Raw genomic sequence first — 22,258 nt, 5'->3', positions numbered from 1 at the left:
TTGCAGAAACTACCTTGCAGAAATACCTTGCAGAAACTCTGCCGTTGGGCTCTGCAGGATTGAGGAGAAGAATCCTTTTGTTACAAGGAGACTCCTCCCACCAAAACTACGACATTCAAAAGTGGAGAATGACCCAATATTCCTAACACAAATAAGGTGGTAAATTGTTGGTGGGCCTTGAAACAACAATCATGTCGAATTCGTTACTAATTTGTGATGTAACTAAGGACAGTAGAACAACATAACTGTATCTCTGAATGTGTATATTTCACAGTTATCAGATTTACATCTAAATGTTGTAGAACTTATATGATTAAATATGAAACTATTTGTTAGAAGATGAAATGTGATCATAGCTTTCTAAATGAGAAAATGTTTTTTCATATAAAGTTTATCCAGTCAGTAACCACGCCCACGTGAGCACAGACATTATGCCAAAAGTAATGGAACTGCCCTTTTTCCAGGACCCGTGACAACATTCACATCAGACCAGAAAAACTCTGAGTGGTGGCTGCACGTTGAAATGGTAAGAATTTAAATCTCTAGAGACCAGTAAGCGGAGGATAAGCCGGACGTCACGAATGGTTAGACAATAGAGACCAGTATACGGATGGTAAGCCGGACGTGTAAAATGGTTAGACTCTACATTAGACCAGCGTGACCAACAGCGTGAGCTGAAAGGTATGAAATGGTTAGAAACTCTGAAACTCGAAGAAGAAGAAGAAGACTACACAGGAACATTCAGTCTGCAGCTGTTTAAGTACTTTTGTCTAGTAAACTCGACGAGAACCACCGGGTGGTACTTTGAAAGATCAATTCTAACAAACACTTCCTCTGGAAGATCCGTTCTAACAGACCCTCCGAGACAGAAAAGCTACAGCGACAAAGACATTGTAACTTCTGGGGGACACAATCAGAGACTTCTGATGAACTACTCTCCACAGACTGATCGAGTGATTTCAACAATGCGAGACGACAAATACATACAATCGTAAATATGTATTTTGCATTTCTAAATCCGAATGAGCGGTTGCTGGGGTGCTAAATATCCATGTTTACGATGAGCGTATTATTCAACTGTATTTCCGATAGATGAAGTCCTTTGTCTCTTCTTCTCCCGCTCTTTCTTACGTGCCCCTGCCTTTTCAAGCAATCATATTGGGTTAGTCCACAAGGGACTTTTCATTGCATTATGTAGGAATCAATGTGTAATCTATCCTGTTTGTGTGTTTATATATTTCTGTGTGATTATTTAGTTAGTTAGTAAATAAATAATTAAGCCAATTTGTATATTGCGACATTCAGAATGAGACTGATGATGTAAGAGATATTTATATCTTTAGAGTTTAGTTGGAAGATAGTAACTTGTTAAATAAACCTTTCCTGTGGTGCTACAAGATTACTAATGAGTTAATTGATACATGATTAATTTAATCATCGTAATAATTAAAAACTTAGTTAATTGATTTGATAAAATAACAGTCAAACACATTAATGATAGTCACAACACGACACCTGTCTCGAAGCTCTACAGACAATTCCTTCAACCTCATGGCTTGGTTTTTGCTCTGACATGCACTGTCAACTGTGGGACCTTATATTGACAGGTGTGTGCCTTTCCAAATCATGTCCAATATACCTTGATTGTATAACACTTTTTTGGTTAGTACATTATTCCATGTGTTACTTCATAGTTTTGATGCCTTCACTATTATTCTACAATTTAGAAAATAGAAAAAATAAAGAAAAACCCTTGAATGAGTAGGTGTGTCCAAACTTTTGACTGGTACTGTACATTTGCAAAAATGTCTAAAAACCTGTTTTCACTTTGTCATTATGGGGTATTGTTTGTAGATTGATGAGGGGAAAAACGTATTTCATCCATTTTAGAATAAGGCTGTAATGTAACAAAATGTGGAAAAGGTCAAGGGGTCTGAATACTTTTCGAATGCACTGTATATAGGCCTATACGACACATGAAAATCACATTTTTGACTACACTGCCGCTTTAAGCACTATTTAAAGAAAATCCTCCAAAGTCAACATCTCAGAGCATTTTTGGCTCATTTGGAGCAGCATACAAAACGCCATACAAAATGTTTTCCACCAGCAAGTCATGCTGAGAGGGATTGTGTATTTATTAGGGCGGCCGTGAAATCATAAACTAATTTGGGGCTATTAGTGTTGAGTTAGTAATGAAATGAAAGTTGTGTTTATTTTAAATCACATTGTGAGCCGTTGGTTCTGGTCTTAGATCTGAGTCAGGTTCTGTCAGAGGGGGAGATTTTTACCTCAGAGGTCATCCAAAACACTGAGCACCACACAACCCTGATTGCTAATTGTACAGTAAAAGTGGCGAAACACTCACGGTTCAGATTTGACAACTGCAAGAGAGAAGCCTTGTCATCCCATGTCAACCTTCTGTCTATGAGTCATACGGAGAGTGTACTTTTTCCTGGCGCAGCCCAGTTACCCAGAGGTTGCTTTAAACCCTTTGACCTATAAACGCAACAACACAAGGGACTGAACACACACATACACACACACACAACCACGTGCATATGCACACGTAATGCATGGTCTGACCTACCTGAAAACCTCTCATTTATAACATACTGTAAAAGTATCTTAAGAGGCCACAAAGGCATAGACCACAACAGCCATATTAGGACTTTAAGGCAGATTTAGGCTTTCTTTTAATTACAAAAGCTTTATTATAATGAAATATCTATTCATTACCCTTAGTGTCTCAAATCAAAACTGCACTAGTTTACCGCAAATGAAACCAATACATTATCGTGATTAAAATGAACTAATATTGTGATGATTAAATATGTATTAATAAATTACCCTTGGGGTAGACTCAAGTAATGGAATGGCTATACTAAAAAGATTCAAACATAAGCATTGAGCAATGTTCAGACTAATCAATCATTTTACCTAATCACCATACAATGAATGTATATTACTACAAGATTGATGATTGGTTCAATTGACCTAGGTCTTTTGATTGTTTCTGGTCTCTTACTGTAATTATTGGATGATTATTTACACTGTGTGCAGGGGCAGGACTGTGTGTGTGTTGTCTTTTTTGTAAACCCAGTCATCCATTTGTGACTTATCCCACCAATTAGCATGGGATCTGGGCATCCAGTGTGGAAACCATGGAAGAGGAAAACACAGCACAGCATCCCTCCCAATAGTGCTCTGGCTCTCTGCCAGGGAACCCAGTCAACTCCGCCAATTATAAGGCTACAGGTCAAAGGTTAGGAATGCTAGAATGCCTGGGGTACAGAGGACACAAACATACAGTATATTGGACAGATATAGCACTTATGAGAAAAATGAATGAGTCATCAGTAATCGTGTAAGAAAAGATTGTCCAGCACAGTATATATTTAATAGAAGAGGATGTCACTGTTTCTTACGGATTGGGGACCCCTGTTTGTTGTATAGCGCTCTATTTAGAACAGTGGTTCAAATAATTGTGTCTGTTTCCAGACCATACTCGTTTTGACTGTCTAGCCACGCCATGGACTGTCTAATTGGGCAGTGTGCTGTCACTACCTGGGTACTAATGTGACTATCATAAACTAATCTCTGCTGTCTGATGAGTCTAATGGATGCAGACACACACACACACACACACACACACACACACACACACACACACACACACACACACACACACACACACACACAGCCAAAAGTGTGACCACGGTGAACTGATATCCCCTATGGGATAAGTCCCAACACATGTCCCCTCTGCTCTGTCTGTTGTGGACTATGTCTGTATCACTTCACAGAGATGGACTCAGACTGTGTCACTGATTTCATCCTCAACATCATGTCACACTGCCATTTTTACTCTGTATCACTCACACATGGCACCCTATTCTCTATTTAGTGCACTAGTTTTAGTGCACTATATAGGGAATAGGGTGCCATTTGGGATGCAGCCGCACATGGTATTCCACTCATATGGTATTAACCCCCTTCTCTGGACCTACTCTTATACAACATCACATAGATATGACTGACTGATTCAACTCCATCACTCTCAACCCCTCACACATCTTTCTCCTCTGGTTAGAGAATCACCACATACCTAACCCGTAAGACATGTCCTATGTCTCAATCCTCTCTAGGTAGTAAATGGGTGTCCAGAAAAACAGCTGCTGCCCCCGGAAACAAGCACATGCACGCACGTGCACACACATGCACACACGCACTGACACAAACACGCACACACACAGACACAAGCATGCACACACACACACACAGTGAGAGGATGTAAGGATAGGCAACAGGATAGAAACAAAACCAGGGACAAACAGAGAAAAGCGTATTCCCTGATTGATTGATTGATTGATTGATTGAGAGGGATAAAAGAGTGCGAGCTCATCCCTCTCTTTCATGTCGCTGGGAGAATAAAGCCCTAATGGATGGCAGGTGTGGAGGCCATACACATAATGAAGCTGGAAAGCAATAGGACCACAGCTAGATAATATAGGACATAGTGTCTGTCTGTCTGTTCAAACCTTCCACTCAGGAGAAATGAGGATAGAGATTATGAAAGCTTACTGAAACAATGGATCATACAGGTACTGTTGGATGGACTATTTTGATAAAGGGTTATTCAAGATACAGGTTTCCTTTTCTCTAATGAACAGGAAGGATCAGATTCCTGAACAGTATAAACTTTCATTTTACAGTCTGTTAATTACTAAGTAATTACTAGGTAAATACATAGTAACAAAAACGAAATCCGTAGAAACAATTTAGTCTTAAACATACTTACTAGGAACCAAAGAAGTAAGTACTACCTAATTATTAAATACAAAGTTATAAAATGTAATTATGTAGGTAACTACAAGTAAGAAGGATAGGTACAATTAAGTACCAGCTAATTACTATGCAAATACCTAGTCACACCACTATTTCAATGTAATGTATAAGAAACACCAAGGAACATACAAAGTCACAAAATTATATAGTCACAAAATAAATACAGTACTAACACATTTTGTCCAAAAGGTAAGTACAAAAACCAACATATTACTATGTAAATACACAGTCCCACCAGTCTCTTTCAAAGTAATACATAAGAATCACCAATGAACATACATGGTAATTAAAAATGTATGACCATGTAATTACTAAAGAAATACCTTAAAGTCTTCCTCTTGTGTTGATATTCTCTCCTGTGGTTTCCATGTACATTCATAATAACAGGGCTGTGAAATGAAGTGGTTTCTGTTTCCATGCAGATACAATGTATTTACTTGTGAGGTACCACTGCATTGAACAAAGAGAACAAAGTGACCCAGTTTGTCAAAGTGGAGACATTTTTCACAATAAAGACAAACACAGAATTCATAGTGAAGTTCATTTAATGAAAATCAACCAAACAAACCTTAGTAGATACACATTTGTACTCACAATCATAAAGAGCTAGCATAACACCAAAAGAGAATAGCATTTATTTATATGTGAATATGTGAAAAAAATTGTACATTAGCTACATACAACAAGATATTGTATATACATGACATGAATATAAAGTATACAAATACGGCTGAATAGAATGACTGAATACATTCCAACCACGAGCTAACATGGAATATTGTTAGCCAAAGCAAATTGACTTGCAGAAAAAGCTAGCAATCTATCTGACCATTTTATTTGACAAAAATTGCCACAAAATAACTGTAACAGAGTATTCGCAAACTTTGGATACATGAATTCAATGTAATGCCAATACTGATTCATTGGCTTAATTATCCTAGCACGTTAGCAGACTTTAGATGCCCTTCATTCTTAAAATAAAAAAAGTGCACCTGAAATTTGATGAGGTGTTATTGCATAACTCCATTGGCGCAAATACACTTCCTTGTGTGAGAAATACTATATGAGGTGTTATTGCATAACACTAAAAGTGTTAATTATCTAACACTGACAAAGTGTAGCAGCATTCGCACTAAGCACACTGTTAATTAAACACTGGAAAGTGTGGACGAATATACACACTGTGTCACGACTTCTGCCGAAGTCGATGCCCCTCCTTGTTCGGGTGGTGCTCGGCGGTCGACGTCACCGGTCTTCTAGCCATCATTGATCCATTTTTCATTTTCCATTGTTTTTGTCTTGTCTTTCTACACACCTGGTTCCAATCCCATTAATTACATGCTGTGTATTTAACCCTCTGTTTCCCCTCATGTCCTTGTCGGAGATTGTTTGTGGTTATGTGTTCGTGTATTTTGTATAGGTGTGCGACGGGTTAGTTTACCCATGTTTATTTTTATGTACGTTGGTTTCTTGGAGTTTGTCTTATATAAATTAAACTACTCCAGTTACACCAAGTTGGTTTCTCCTGCGCCTGACTTCCCTGCCACCTACACACACGACAATGACACACTGGCCTACTGTTGATTCAACACTGAAGAATTTTCTGTGTAGTCATCACAATCTCACAAAATCTATTGCTTAAAACAGATCAATATATTGGGTTTATTAAAATACAATATTGATGAGAGTGATTCATTTGCACACGCTGTAGATTACAGTAGAACAAGCTAATCAATTCCAGTCTGGAGTGATCGCTTGGTAAAAGTTGCTGCGTGTGCAGTTTATAAAGAACTAATTTAGCAAAGTACAGGTTATCGGAACACAAGTGTGACACGTGTGAGTAGGGAGTAAATTTTATGTACTGGTCTTCAAAATGCAACAACATATTTCAGCATTTTGATTATGAATTTCGACATTTAAAACCAGCATTTTGACACTCGGCTATATATCAAAAATACATGACAACAGGAAGCAGCAACAGTACCAATGTTTTAGTAATATAAAATGGTACTTTTAAGATTATATTTCAACAGGAATCCAATTAATCAGGTAAAACTACTGAATGAGCCCAAAGATGTGCTATGATTTTTTGATTTATTGAGTGAAATCGTGAAAACACGTTTGTAAGTGTGAAGGTTAACAGGTTAAGATTACAGACATATCAGTCTTCATGGAATGGAGTCATCCAATGTGGTGGTACTTCACATGTACCTACTTTGTATCTACCTGGAAATAGACACCACTTCATTTTACAGCCATGTTACTAAATACATATCTAATAACTACAGGAAAATACTTGGTACGCTTATGTCTACACAATAGCAATCATAAAGAGGGATAATTGACCTGCAAGTATTTGGTATTAACAATGGCTTCATTCTACAGCTCTCTTACCACCTACATACCCTGTAAGTGTGAATGTGGTAATATGTAACAAAAGGTATGATCATGGACAGATTTGCTGTTGTCGTCATGGGATGGAGTCGTCCAATGCACAAGTAACTACATTGTATCTACGTGGAAACAGACACCACTTCTTTTCACAGCACACATACAGTGAATTTAGAAAGTATTCAGACCCCTTGACTTTTTCCACATTGTGTTACGTTACAACCTTATTCTAAAATGGATTTAAATAGTTTTTTTTAACCTCATCAATCTACACACAATACCCCATAATGACAAAGCAAAAACATAAGTATTCAGACCCTTTACTCAGTACTTAGTTAAAGCACCTTTGGCAGAGATTAGAGCCTTGTGTCTTCTTGGGTATGACGGCAAAGGCTTGGCACACCTGTATTTGGGGAGTTTCTCCCATTCTTTTCTGTCAGGTTGGATGGGGAGCATCGCTGCACAACTATTTTCAAGTCTCTCCAGAGATGTTCGATCGGGTTCAAGTCTGAGGTTTTCATCAAGGATCTCTCTTTGCTCCATTCTTCTTTCGCTCAATCCTGATTAGTCTCCCAGCCCCTGCCGCTGAAAAACATCCCCACAGGATGATGCTGCCACCACCATGCTTCACCGTAGGGATGGTGACAGGTTTCCTCCAGACGTGACGCTTGGCGTTCAGTCCAAAGTGTTCAATCTTGGTTTCCTCAGATCAGAGAATCTTGTTTCTCATGGTCTGTGTCCTTTAGGTACCTTTTGGCAAACTCCAAGCGGGCTGTCATGTGCCTTTTACTGAGGAAAGGCTTCCGTCTGGCCGCTCTACAATAAAGGCCTAATTGGTGGAGTGCTGCAGAGATGGTTGTTCTTCTAGAAGGTTCTCCCATCTAAACATAGGAACTCTGGAGCGCTGTCAGATTGACCATCAGGTTCTTGTTCACCTCCCTGACTAAAGCCCTTCTTCCCCGATTGCTCAGTTTAACCGGGCGGCCAGCGTTAGGAAGAGTCTGGTTGGTTCCAAACTTCTTCAATTTAAGAATGATGGAGGCCACTGTGCTCTTTGGGACCTTCAATGCTGCAGAAATGTTTTGGTACCCTTCTCCAGATCTGTCCCCCGACACAATCCTGTCTCAGAGCTCTACAGACAATTCCTTCAACCTCATGGCTTGGTTTTTGCTCTGACATGCACTGTCAACTGTGGAACCTTATATAGACAGGTGTTTGCCTTTCTAAATCAAGTTGTAGAAACATCTCAAGGATGATCAATGGAAACTGGATGCACCTGAGCTCAATTTCAAGTTTCAAAGGGTCTGAATACTTATGTAAATAAGGTATTTCAGTTTTTTATTTTTAATACATTTGCGAAAATAAGTAAAAACCTGTTTTCACTTTGTCATTAGGGTATTGTGTGTAGATTGATTTTTATTTTATTTTAATTAGGCTGTAACGTTTCAAAATGTGGAAAGAGGGAAAGGGTCTTAATTCTTTCCGAATGCACTGTACATGGTAACTAAAGGTAAAGTATATAGAAACAACAGGAGAGAATATCAACACAAGGGGATGACTTGAAGGTATTTATTTAGTAATTTCGTGGGAATAAATGATAAATTACCATGTATCTACGTTGGTGTTTCCTATGTATTTACCTAGTAAATAATTTGTAATTAATGGGCTGTAAAATTAAGTGTTACCCATAACGGTGCTTGGAGTAGTGCACCTCCATCACAACATCCAAGGAAACCTTAAGAGCTTGGTGAGTTACAAGCTACATGGGAGTACTCCATAGTCATATGAAGATCTACATAGCAGCTGATAAGCATGATAAAGCATGAGTGTGCGATGGTGCCGACAGCAACATCTTACAAATTACAACCCGACTTTGCTAAGCTTAGCTTTATTTTTTTGTGCAGAAAGTTCCTGCTATTATCACATATGACCGCCAAGCACTTCTGGACATTGGTTTTCAATTTTGACTTCTCGATTTTGACTTCTCGATTTTGACTTCTCAGCTCAGCTTTTCCCTTGTTCAGATCGGACCCCATTTCTTTATATCATGGGCTACCAAAACACTGCAAGCTTAGACGCGACAGGCAAGCTGGCATCCTGGTGAGACGAAGAGAAAATCGTCCGGCAGGCCCCTCGGCTCTATTGGCAAATGTCCAGTCACTCGAGATAAGATGGATGAGCTTTGTTCGAGAGTCTGCTATCAAAGAGACTTGAAAAGCTGCAATATTATATGCCTTGCAGAGAAGAGGCTGGATGACTCTATGTACGTAGTTTAACAGTGGTTTCTCCATGCAGCGGCATGATCGTAAGAAGGCGGCCTCGTGCAAGTCCAAAGGGGTGAGAGTTGTGAAGAACATCTCAAGCTTTTGCTCACCTGATATAGAATACCTCATAGTAAGCTGCAAACCTTTTTTATCTATGTAGAGAGTTCTCAACAACAATTATCATGGATGTCTCCTTCCAAAAGTCAACATCACTTTGGCACTCAACAAACTGTATGGGGCCATAAACAAACAAGAAACCACTCACCAAGAGGCAGCGGTTCTAGTGGGTGGAGACTTTAACGCAGGGAAACTTAAAACCATTCTCCCTCACTTCTACCAACACATCACCTGCGCTGCTAGGGGCACTAAAACTCTAGACCACTTTTACTCTACCCTCAGAAACCCATACATGGCCCTGCCTCGTCTTCCCTTCTGACCACGACTCTATTCTCCTGCTTCCTGTTTACAAACAGCAAAAGCTCAAACAGGATATACCAGTGTGTGGTCCGATGAAGCACACGTGAGGCTATCGGACTATTTGGATAGTAGAAACTGGGATATGTTCCGGCATTCATTCGATGGCATTGAGGAGTTTACAACGGTCACAGGCTTTATCAATAAGTGCATAGATGACCTCATCCCCAAAGTGACTAGACGAACGTATCCAAACGGGAGAGGCGAAGGTCGAGAGCCGTGCGTCCACCAAAACACAACCCAACCAAGCCGCTCTGCTTCTTGACACAATGCCCACTTAACCTGGAAGCCAGACACACCAAAGTGTCGGAGGAAACACCATACACCTGGCGACCATGTCAGCGTGCATGCACCCAGCCCGCCACAGGAGTCGCTAGAGAGTGAAGGGACAAGGGCATTCCTGCCAGCCAAACCCTCCAGTGTAGATTTGGCATTGTGTTTTAGGTTATTGTCCTGCTGAAAGGTTAATTATTCTCCTAGTGTTTGGTGGAAAGCAGACTAAACCAGGTTTTCTAGGATTTTGCCTCTGCTTAGCTCTATTCCTTTTTCATCCTGAGAACTCCCCAGTCCTTAATGATTACAAGCATACCCATAACATGATGCAGCCATCACTATGCTTGAAAATATGGAGAGTGGTACTTAGTAAAGTATTGGATTGGATTTGTCCCAAACATAACACTTTGTATTCAGGACTAAAAAGTAATTACAGTGCTACGTTTTTTGCACTATTACTATAGTGCCTTGTTGCAAACAGGATACATGTTTTAGAACAGCGGCGTCTGGTAAAACAAGGGGCGGCGGACTATGTATTTTTGTAAATAACAGCTGGTGCACAATATCTAAAGAAGTCTCGAGGTTTTGCTCGCTTGAGGTAGAGTATCTCATGATAAGCTGTAGACCACACAATCTACCTAGAGAGTTTTCATCTGTATTTTTCATAGCTGCCTACATACCACCACAGACGGATGCTGGCACTAAGACCACACTGAATGAGCTGTATTCCGCCATAAGCAAACAGGAAAACGCTCACCCAGAGGCGGCGCTCCAAGTAGCCGGGGACTTGAATGCAGGGAAAAAAACTCTGGACCACCTTTACTCCACACACACAGAGACGCATACAAAGCTCTCCCTCACCCTCCATTTGGCAAATCTGACCATAATTCTATCCTTCTGATTCATGCTTACAAGCAAAAATTAAAGCAGGAAGCACCAGTGACTTGATCAATAAAAAAGTGGTCAGATGAAGCAGATGCTAATCTACAGGACTGTTTTGCTAGCACAGACTGAAATATGTTCCGGGATTCTTCCGATGGCATTGAGGAGTACACCACATCATTCACTGGCTTCATCAATAAGTGCATCGATGACATCGTCCCCACAGTGACTGTACATACATACCCCAACCAGAAGCCGTGGATTACAGACAACATCCGAACAAGCTAAAGGCTTGAACTTGGATTTCCTGACGGGATGGCCCCAGGTGGTGAGAGTAGGGAACAACACATCCGCAACGCTGACCTTCAACACAGGGGCCCCTCAGGATTGTGTGCTTAGTCCCCTCCTCTACCCCCTGTATACCCATGACTGCGTGGCCACGCACGACTTCAACAGTTTGCTGACCACACGACAGTGGTGAGCCTGATCACTGACAGCGATGAGACAGCCTACATGGAGGAGGTCAGAAACTTAGCAGTGTGGTGCCAGGACAACAACCTCTCCCTATACCTCACTAAGACCAAGGAGCTGATAGTGGACTACAGGAGAAAGCAGGGAGAGCACGCCCCCATCCACATCGACGGGGTAGTAGTGGAATGGGTCGAGAGATTCAAGTTCCTTGGCATCCACATCACTAAGGACTTAACATGGGCCACACACTCACAGTCGTGAAGAGGGAACAACAGTGCCTCTTTCGCCTCGAAGGCTGAAAAGATTTGGCATGGGCCCTTAGATCCTCAAAAAGTTCTTCAGCTGAACCATCGAGGGCATCTTGACTGGCTGCATCACCGCTTGGTATGGCCAATGTACCGCCCTCGACAGAAAAGTGCTACATAGGGTGGTGCAGACAGCCCGGATAGTCCAGATAGTCCTGAATGAATTGTGAATAATGATGAGTGAGAAAGTTACAGGTGTACAAATATCATATCCCCCCAAAAATGCTTGTTTTGGGGGTATGATATTGGTGCGTCTGTAACTTTCTCACTCACCATTATTCATGATTCATTCAGGACTATCCGTAATAATGGTATCATCCGCATTAATGTAGAAGTGTTAGAAAAATATTGTATTCTTATTTACAATAAATGTTACTTCTAATGACACAGTACAATATTTACCATCCACTTCAATTGGGCACAAAATAATCTGAAACAACCAAATCAAACAGCAAATGCATCCAACAAGTTTGTAGAGTCACAAGCTTGATGTAATCATTGCGTGCTAGAAATATGGGACCAAATACTACACTTATGATTACTTTAGTTAATACACAGAGTATAAGTGAATTTGTCCCAATACTTTCGGTCCACTAAAATGGGGGGACTATGTACAGAAAGTGCTTTAATTTCTAAACTGTTTACCCGATAGGGATGAAAATACCCTAAAATTCAAGTTGACAGTCTGCACTTTAACCTTGTAGTCAATGTATCATTTCAAATCCAAAGTGCAGAAGTACAGAACCAAAACAACAAAATTTGTACTGTTTCAATAAATGTGGAACTCCTGTTTATACACTAAATACACACACTACACTGACAATCTCACACAAAACCCAAAACAAATTCACATACAGTACATTTGCACACAAATACATAACACACACACACACACACACATACCGATGCAACACAAACACATGCACACACACACCTCGCACACACCTCACAACCCTGCACATTGATCTGGTACTGGTACCTCCTGTACATAGCTCCATTCTTGTGCATTTTATTACTATTGTGTTTTTGTTACTCTGCATCGTTGAGAAGAGCTTGTAAGCAAGCATTTCACGGTTAAAGTCTATTCGGTGCATGTTACAAATACAATTTTATTTTATTTGAATTAGATATTTTTTTTAAGGATACAGCAGCAGACTGCGTTGGAGAAGCACAGTCACACACTGTGCACTGATTGGCTCTGACCATAAGTATAGTACAAGCCATGTGCTTCAGCAATGATCCGGTGAGTGAACTGGAGCAGGGATGATTGTGATCACAGATGAGCCAATAAGTAGCAGGATGAGGGTGTGTGTGATTCCTACCTGGTCAGTAGGAGGGGCGAAGGGCACACTCCTCTGGAGCTGGAGCTGCTTTTCAATGTTGTCCTTCAGACACTGACACACACGTCGCTTCTGGTCAGCGGAGTAAGCTTCCAGACTGAGCAAGCAGTCACACTTCTACACAGCCAGAGAGAGACATGGAGAAAGTGAGACAGAGAGAGAGCAGAGAAAGAGAGAGAGAGAGCAGAGAGAGAGAGCGAGAGAGAGAGAGAGAGAGAGCAGAGAAAGAGAGAGAGAGAGAGAGCGAGAAAGAGAGAGTGGGGGACAGAGAAAGGATGAGAGGGGTTGTTATTCTCCTTTCATGCAATACTTAATTCGACTCTTTGTTGCAGGTTTGACAGTTTAGTTGAGAAAAAGGCTTCTTTGTCAATGTGTCTCCATGGTGGCAGGACCTCTGTTTTAGGAGGGAGCGGGAGGGCAAGAGAGAGAGGAAACGAGAGAAAAAATGAAAGCAAATGAATTATAGAATTAATGAATGATGGCAAATGGGAGTGGGGAACAGCAAGAGAGTTTTGGAGAGGTATCGTGCTTAATGGTTTCCTCACCCATGGAGAGATGACAGCAAAAGGCTGTGTGTGTGTGTGTGTGTGTGTGTGTGTGTGTGTGTGTGTGTGTGTGTGTGTGTGTGTGTGTGTGTATATGTGTGCGTGTGCGTAATATCCACTTAGTCACAGAGAATTACGCTGACCCACTGGTACAGTCCAGGGCAGTGCTGAGCAGCTTGAGATAGCAGAGAGTGCTTTGAAAGAGGATAAAAACTAAGAAAGGAACTTATCAAGCCAGAAGTGGCATCCTGTACTGCTGCTGAGTAGTAACAAACAGTAGTAATGCTATTGACTACTGTGCTTTAAATATTAACAACCCCATGGTGTGATATATGACCATTGTGACTTGGAGCCAGACTTAGATCATGTGATTTGCTCACTTCAAGTGAAATAGATCTCTGGTCAAACTGATTAAAAGACTTCAAGTTGGGTGCCCCCCCCAAAGAAAGAACATAAATCAATCCATCCCTTTTATTCATGTTCTGGAGGGTAGAATTGAATGTCCCGTAGTTAACTTCAAGTCGACAGGGATATCGACGTGTAAAGTCAGTTCAAAGGAGATGCTCAGAAAACATCAGACAGAGAGACTAATGGGAATTTTACGCAAATTTGCAATGGATGTGGTTTCTTGCTAATGCTGCGGGGATGGAGATATTGATGGAGTCAATGGACTGAATGAAAACGACAATCAGACTGAGGAAACATCTTAAAAAAAGACCTCTGTGAGTTTCACTGGTTCAAGGTTAACATTTATGCTGGTGTGTTTAAGTGGTGTATGTATGTGTACAGTATATAAACTAGGTATACTCAACTCTATAACCTCTTCTATTAACTACCGTGGATCTGTACAGAGACATGTTGTAGGGGACACACTTTTGGCACTGCCTGTGGCCATGAATAGTGTCAATGCATTGTGAGCTGTTGAGTCACTCTTGTGTTTTTTTGTGAAACACTTGGAATCATTCCAAAACACACACACACACACACACACACACACACACACACACACACACACACACACACTATTCCAAGGATACTGAACAAATCAAATGACCAACCAATATCTTTAGGCAATTAAAAAGTTGTTAAATACACCAAAAACTGTTGTTTACACAGTCTACTCAGAACCTCTATGAGAGGAAAAAAATGTCCAGCTTGACAGAGAACCAAACTCTCCCAGATGGATGCCTGTCTCAGGTAAGATAAATTCAGTAATATTAATTCCCTGAAGTGAACACAACATAAAATGCAAAAAATGTCGAACGTAGCTGTCTATTATTTTTCCATTCACTCTATCTGCTTTCTTCTCTCTAATGTTTTTGCTTTGTGCCAAGACGTCGTCGACAACATGGGTTATTTTGGGAGTTTTTTCCATTTTCTGGAAGTCCTCGGAGATCGACCAGAGTCCTGAACGATTTTCTTGGAGCTAACGCTGTCCTGGTCTGCGCCGCATCATGATGCTCGCTAGCTCGCTTCCCTGTCATGACATCTGTCGTTAAGTGGTCCACTGCCCTTCACCACTGTCCATTGAAGTTGGGACATTTTTGCTTTTCTTGTAGGAAAGCCTTTGTTTTCAGGACTCTTTTATTGTCAGATATAGTAATGCAGCCTGATGTGTTCGGAACTACAGTATGATGTTTTTTTCACTGTCAAAGCCAGACTCCCCTGACATTGCGAGATTTGTTTATTTATTTGTTTTTACTGCAGCAGGCTAAATCAGGGTCACTGTCACGACTTCCGCCGAAGTTGGTCCCTCTCCTTGTTCGGGCGGCGTTCGGCGGTCGTCGTCACCGGTTTTCTAGTTGCCACCGATCCACGTTTTCTTTTTCCATTTGTTTTGTCTTCATTGTACACACCTGTTTTCCATTTCTTAATTAGTGTTCCCTATTTAACCCTCTGGTCTCCCCATTGGTTTCGTGCGTGTTTGTTCTGTGTTAAGCTGTCGCATATGTTTGTGAGCTGAGTTTGTTTCCCAACGTGGAATATTTTGTTGTTTTGTTGAGTAAAGACCTCTATTACTCATTCTCGGTGTCCTGCGCCTGACTCCGTCCCACCTGCTGCACACTGACTCTTGACAGTCACACAGAATGTTTCTTGGTAGTCTTAAACAAATCTACTTTGAAACAAAAGTATGCACCTCACACACATGGTTATGGGCTTAAAAATAAAGAAGACATATAGAGTTGAAATGTATTCAATTTTGAGTTTGCATCCCAATATTAAACTTTATATAATTCATAGAAATTAAATTATGAAAATAGTGAATAACGTTCCACCCATGAGGCCACCAGGTAATTTGACAGCAGGAAAGGCTTTTAAGTATTTCCAAAAGTCCATAATCATTTGTGTAGTGATTTTACAAAATACATTTGTCACAAAGTGTCTTTAAAACATTCAATCTCAATCCGCTGCAATGGAAAATGACATTAAAATGAAGATTCCAGACTGAGTGAAAAGACAACAACTTGGACAGAACCTGATCTTCTGTCCATGAACTTAGAATCTCTGGAGAATGACAACAGATTCATCAAGTTCACACAGATTCCAGAGTATCCAGTCAGTAGGGACCTCCATGTTAAGGACATGTTGCTCCTCCATAAGTGCATCTGGTAACTGCCCTGGGGCTCCCCTCCTGAGACCCCTGGCTAGGGTTACAAACGCTTGCCACTGTAGTGGTACCAGCGGCGTAACACAGTTTCGCGGGGCCCTCCTCAATGTTGCCAGGCAGTGTGTGCAGTTTTATAGCAAATTTTCTGCTATTCTACACATTTTGCCATTTTGCCGTGGCACCTTGAGGTCGCCTAGGCTGAGAGCTCCTGTACATTTTGGAAATATTTCATATTTTTTATTTGTTTGAATGTTTTCCTTTTCGTTTTGACACTGAATAGCAAAATAAGTTAGACAAAAGACGGGGTTACCTGTAATGGTCCTGTGTGTAGCTGTAATGGTCCTGTAGCTGGTGTAGAGAGTCAAGCGCAGGACAGCAGATATCAACGTATTTTACTCAAAATACATAAATACAAAGAAATATAGCGAGCCCACAATAACGGACCGATTTACAACGAACAATTACTCACAAACAAATATGGGGGAACAGAGGGTTAAATAAAGAAAACATAATTGGGGAATTGAAACCAGGTGTGTAAGACAAAGACAAAACAAATGGAAAATGAAAAGTGGATCGGCGATGGCTAGAAGGCCGGTGACGTCGACCGCCAAACGCCGCCCGAATAGGGAGAGGGACCGACTTCGGCGGAAGTCGTGACATTACCTATGTGTTTCCTGCCTTTGAGTTTGATGGCGAATCAGCTCTTTCAACATAGCTAGATATCAATGCTAGCAAGCTATCTAGTTCGTTTTTTGGTTGTTTTTCTACAGTTTCCTGAACTATGAGAAGGACTGCAATGGATGGTGAGCTGGCAGTGATGAATTCATTGCTCAGTCTGAAGATACCTCTGAAGTCTTGTGCAGGCTGACATCATTGAGTGAGTGCGAACTTAACGACAAACTTCATCTCGTACAAGGTAGTCAGACGGCAGGGACAGCGAAGCGCCAGTGAGACGCATTGAATGGAGAGTGAACTGTGCCTGCCACCGGAGGACCTGCTCATCTCCCCCCTGTTGACAAACCCCTCCCTCTGCTCAAGCTATGTGGATCCCTCTCAACTGTCACCCCATTTGTCGGAGGCTTGAAACACCCAAAACGTTCAACTCTAACAATTGTCGTCGTCCAGACCTACTCTCTTATGTAGCTACATATATATCTTATCTGATGGTTGTTTATTTTTCTAGTCAAGCGCTTTGAGATTCTTTCTGTAATGAAAAGCGCTATAGAAGCAGAATTAAATCATTTTAATTATGAGAATGTTCATATCCTATCTGTTCAATCGACCTATGTCGACCTTCCGTATCTGCGGTGGAAGGTGGCCGAGTTACAGCTGTGTTAGGCAGACCATGAGACCTCCTGAAAATCGATCTTCTCGCGAAAACATCTGTAGTGAGGGAGCTTTCTTATATCTCCTAGATATAGGACAGATACTTCAAAACATTATTCCTTATTATACATTTTTTGTCAGTTTTTTTGGTTGCAAATAAGCACAAGTGAAATAATTCTCATGCAAACACATACAACCCCCTATAATGACGCCTTTAGACATTAATATTAATTATCCTACACTATATTTGTCAAACATGATTGGCGTTATGTACAGTGCCTTCGGAAAGTATTCAGACCCCTTGACATTTTCCACATTTTGTTACTTTACAGCCTTACCCTAAAATGGATTAAATCAAAAACAAATCCTCAGCAATCTACACACAATACCCCATAATGACAAAGTGAAAACTGGTTTTTAGAAATGTTTGCAAATAAAAAACAGAAATACCTTATTTACATAAGTATTCAGACCCTTTAATATGAGACACGAAATTGAGGTCAGGTGCATCCTGTTTCCATTGATCATCCTACAGATGTTTCTACAAGTTGACTGAAGTCCACCTGAGGTAAATTGAATTGATTGGACATGATTTGGAAAGGCACACACCTCTCTACATAAAGTCCCACAGTTGACAGTGCATGTCAGAGCAAAATCCAAGCCATGAGTTTGAAGAAATTGTCCGCGACAGGATTGTGTCAAGGCACAGATCTGGGGAAGGGTACCAAAAAATGTCTGCAGCATTGAAGGTCCCCTAGAACACAGTGACCTCCATCAATCTTAAATGGAAGAAGTTTGGAACCACCAAGACTCTTCCTAGAGCTGGCCGCCCAGCCAAACTGAGCAATTGGGGGAAAAGGGCCTTGGTCAGGGAGGTGACCAAGAACCCGATGGTCACTCTGACAGAGGTTTAGAATTCCTCTGTGGAGATGGGAGAACCTTCTAGAGGGACAACCATCTCTGTAGCCCTCCACCAATCAGGCCTTTATGGTAGAGTGGCCAGACGGAAGCCACTCCTCAGTAAAAGGCACATGACAGCCCGCTTGGATTTTTCTAAAAGGCACCTAAAGACTCTCAGATCATGAGAAAAGAGATTCTCTGGTCTGATGAAACCAAGATTAAACTCTTTGGCCTGAATGCCAAGAGTCACATCTGGAAGAAACCTGGCACCATCCATACGGTGAAGCATGGTGGTGGCAGCATCATGCTGTGGGGATGTTTTTCAGCGGCAGGGAATGGGAGACTAGTCAGGAAAAGATGAATGGAGCAAAGTACAGAGAGATCCTTGATGAAAACCTGCTCCAGAGTGCTCAGGACCTCAGACTGGAGCAACGGTTCACCTTTCAACTGGACAACGACCCCAAGCACACAGCCAAGACAACGCAGGAGTGGCTTCGGGACAAGTCTCTGAATGTCCTTGAGTGGCCCAGCCAGAGCCCGGACTTGAACCCGATCAAAAATCTCTGGAGAGACCAGAAAATAGCTGTGCAGCAACGCTCCCCATCCAACCTGACAGAGCTGAAGAGGATATGCAGAGAAGAATGGGAGAATCTCCCCAAATACAGGTGTGCCAAGCTTCTAGACTCGAGGCTGTCAGCACTGCCAAAGGTGCTTCAACAAAGTACTGATTAAATGGTCTGAATACTTACAGTACCTGTCAAAAGTTTGGACATACCTACTCATTCAAGGGTTTTTCTTTATTTTTACATTTTCTACATTGTAGAATAATATTGAAGACATCAAAACTATGAAATAACACATATGGAATCATGTACAGTGAGGGAAAAAAGTATTTGATCCCCTGCTGATTTTGTACGTTTGCCCACTGACAAAGAAATGATCAGTCTATAATTTTAATGGTAGGTTTATTTGAACAGTGAGAGACAGAATAACAACAAAAAAATCCAGAAAAACGCATGTCAAAAATGTTATAAAACGATTTGCATTTTAATGAGGGAAATAAGTATTTGACCCCCTCTCAATCAGAAAGATTTCTGGCTCCCAGGTGTCTTTTATACAGGTAACGAGCTGAGGTTAGGAGCACACTCTTAAAGGGAGTGCTCCTAATCTCAGCTTGTTACCTGTATAAAAGACACCTGTCCACAGAAGCAATCAATCAATCAGATTCCAAACTCTCCACCATGGCCAACACCAAAGAGCTCTCCAAGGATGTCAGGGACAAGATTGTAGACCTACACAAGGCTGGAATGGGCTACAAGATCATCGCCAAGCAGCTTGGTGAGAAGGTGACAACAGTTGGTGTGATTATTCGCAAATGGAAGAAACACAAAAGAACTGTCAATCTCCCTCGGCCTGGGGCTCCATGCAAGATCTCACCTTGTGGAGTTGCAATGATCATGAGAACGGTGAGGAATCAGCCCAGAACTACACGGGAGGATTTTGTCAATGATCTCAAGGCAGCTGGGACCATAGTCACCAAGAAAACAATTGTTAACACACTACGCCGTGAAGGACTGAAATCCTGCAGTGCCCGCAAGGTCCCCCTGCTCAAGAAAGCACATATACATGCCCGTCTGAAGTTTGCCAATGAACATCTGAATGATTCAGAGCACAAATGGGTGAAAGTGTTGTGGTCACATGAGACCAAAATGGAGCACTTTGGCATCAACTCAACTTGCCGTGTTTGGAGGAGGATAAATGCTGCCTATGACCCCAAGAAATCCATCCCCACCGTCAAACATGGAGGTGGAAACATTATGCTTTGGGGGTGTTTTTCTGCTAAGGGGACAGGACAACTTCACGGCATCAAAGGGACGATGGACGGGGCCATGTACCGTCAAATCTTGGGTGAGAACCTCCTTCCCTCAGCCAGGGCATTGAAAATGGGTCGTGGATGGGCATTCCAGCATGACAATGACCCAAAACACACAGCCAAGGCAACAAAGGAGTGGCTCAAGAAGATGCACATTAAGGTCCTGGAGTGGCCTAGCCAGTCTCCAGACCTTAATCCCATAGAAAATCTGTGGAGGTAGCTGAAGGTTCGAGTTGCCAAACGTCAGCCTCGAAACCTAAATGACTTGGAGAAGATCTGCAAAGAGGAGTGGGACAAAATCCCTCCTGAGATGTGTGCAAACCTGGTGGCCAACTACAAGAAACGTCTGACCTCTGTGCTTGCCAACAAGGGTTTTGCCACCAAGTACTAAGTCATGTTTTGCAGAGGGGTCAAATACTTATTTCCCTCATTAAAATGCAAATCATTTTATAACATTTTTGACATGTGTTTTTCTTGATTTTTTTGTTGTTGTTTTGTCTCTCACTGTTCAAATAAACCTACCATTAAAATTATAGACTGATCATTTCTATGTCAGTTGGCAAACGTACAAAATCAGCAGGGGATCAAATACTTTTTTCCCTCACTGTATATACTGTTGGATTCGACATTTTGAACATTAAGATATTACATAAATGATAGAGAAGAAGCATAGAATATTAGGAGTGAAAGAGACTTGGTTTTATGTCAGAATTTAATGGTTCTCTGTAGAAGGCCAGATGGCGTTGGAATGTGTTGGGGGACGGGAGGAGAGCCCCGTGTTGATACAGGAAAGACAGATGGACATCTGTGGATTAGGTAAGGTCAGGAGGTGAGGTCAGATCCCCTGAAGGAAGTAATAAGGGTTCAGTATCCTGTTACTCTTTTCCTGTAGAACCATAAAATGGAAGGATGGAAGAGAAGGAGGAGTGTCTTAAGTGGGATATATATATGTGTTGGGAGAAATGTTGGGTTGTCTGAATTACAGCTGTACAGAACCTTTGGGAAGAATTCAACTTGGTTAAAGCTTATCTAGTGTCTGTGAGTTATTTACTCTGAAAAATAAGAACCTAACAATAGTGACCAAAAAAGTGTTAATGAAATCAAAATATCTCTTGAAGGCCAAATGGCCTTGCCCCTAAAATCACAAAGTTCCAACCCTGCTTCTGACATATTGTACATGCTTCTGCAAAACAAAACTGAATTGCTGTACAGATAGTAAGTGTATATAAATGTCCATCCAACCTGTTAGGCAGATCTAGCTATTTGCCCAACTCTCGTCAAGTATTTTAACTCTTTCACCTCTACCTAAATGTCCATTTGCACGCACACACCCACCATCAAGTGATAAGAGAAAACAAGACAGAATTCAATGAATGGCCACTGGCCTGCCTTGGAGTGGCTAAAAAAACACACAGCATTTACCTTTAGTCAGATTGGTTAAAATGCTACCTGGTTGGAGCCTTCCTCCTGAGTCATCTGGTAGATAAGTCTTGAGCGGATCTTTGGCCTCCTGTCCACACTACTCACCTTAGTTTGCACTACGCCAGCACACTCAGTGTGTACTACGCAGGGATAAAGTTATACAATACAATGCTCTGGAGAACCTTTTACAACAGAGAGATGCATGGCAGAGATGGCACCCCTATCAGCCTGCCAGAGGGCATGGTAGTCTAGCAGGCCAACAAGAGAGGAAAGTAGGTTGCTGTGTAAATGCTGATAACAAGCAAATGTCTCCTGAGTGCTACAAATCTGCTGTTC

The 22,258-nt window shown here is 41.4% G+C and overlaps 1 protein-coding gene across 5 annotated transcripts in view; it reads right to left on the bottom strand.

Annotated features, from left to right (window-relative positions):
- Positions 1-22,258, bottom strand: part of LOC106563272 (regulator of G-protein signaling 3) — a 199,267-nt gene that overhangs the window by 82,119 nt on the left and 94,890 nt on the right. For all 5 annotated transcript variants that reach the window (XM_014128717.2, XM_014128719.2, XM_014128718.2 and 2 more), the window contains one exon: positions 13,231-13,365. In XM_014128717.2, coding sequence (XP_013984192.2) covers positions 13,231-13,365 — 135 coding nt within the window. The remainder of the gene's footprint in view (positions 1-13,230; positions 13,366-22,258) is intronic.

This window comes from Salmo salar, chromosome ssa11 (assembly GCF_905237065.1).
Source record: "Salmo salar chromosome ssa11, Ssal_v3.1, whole genome shotgun sequence".
In the NCBI taxonomy this organism is placed as follows: domain Eukaryota; kingdom Metazoa; phylum Chordata; class Actinopteri; order Salmoniformes; family Salmonidae; genus Salmo; species Salmo salar.
The sequence above is the reverse complement of the archived record's forward strand: the minus strand, read 5'-3'. Positions and strand labels throughout refer to the sequence as shown.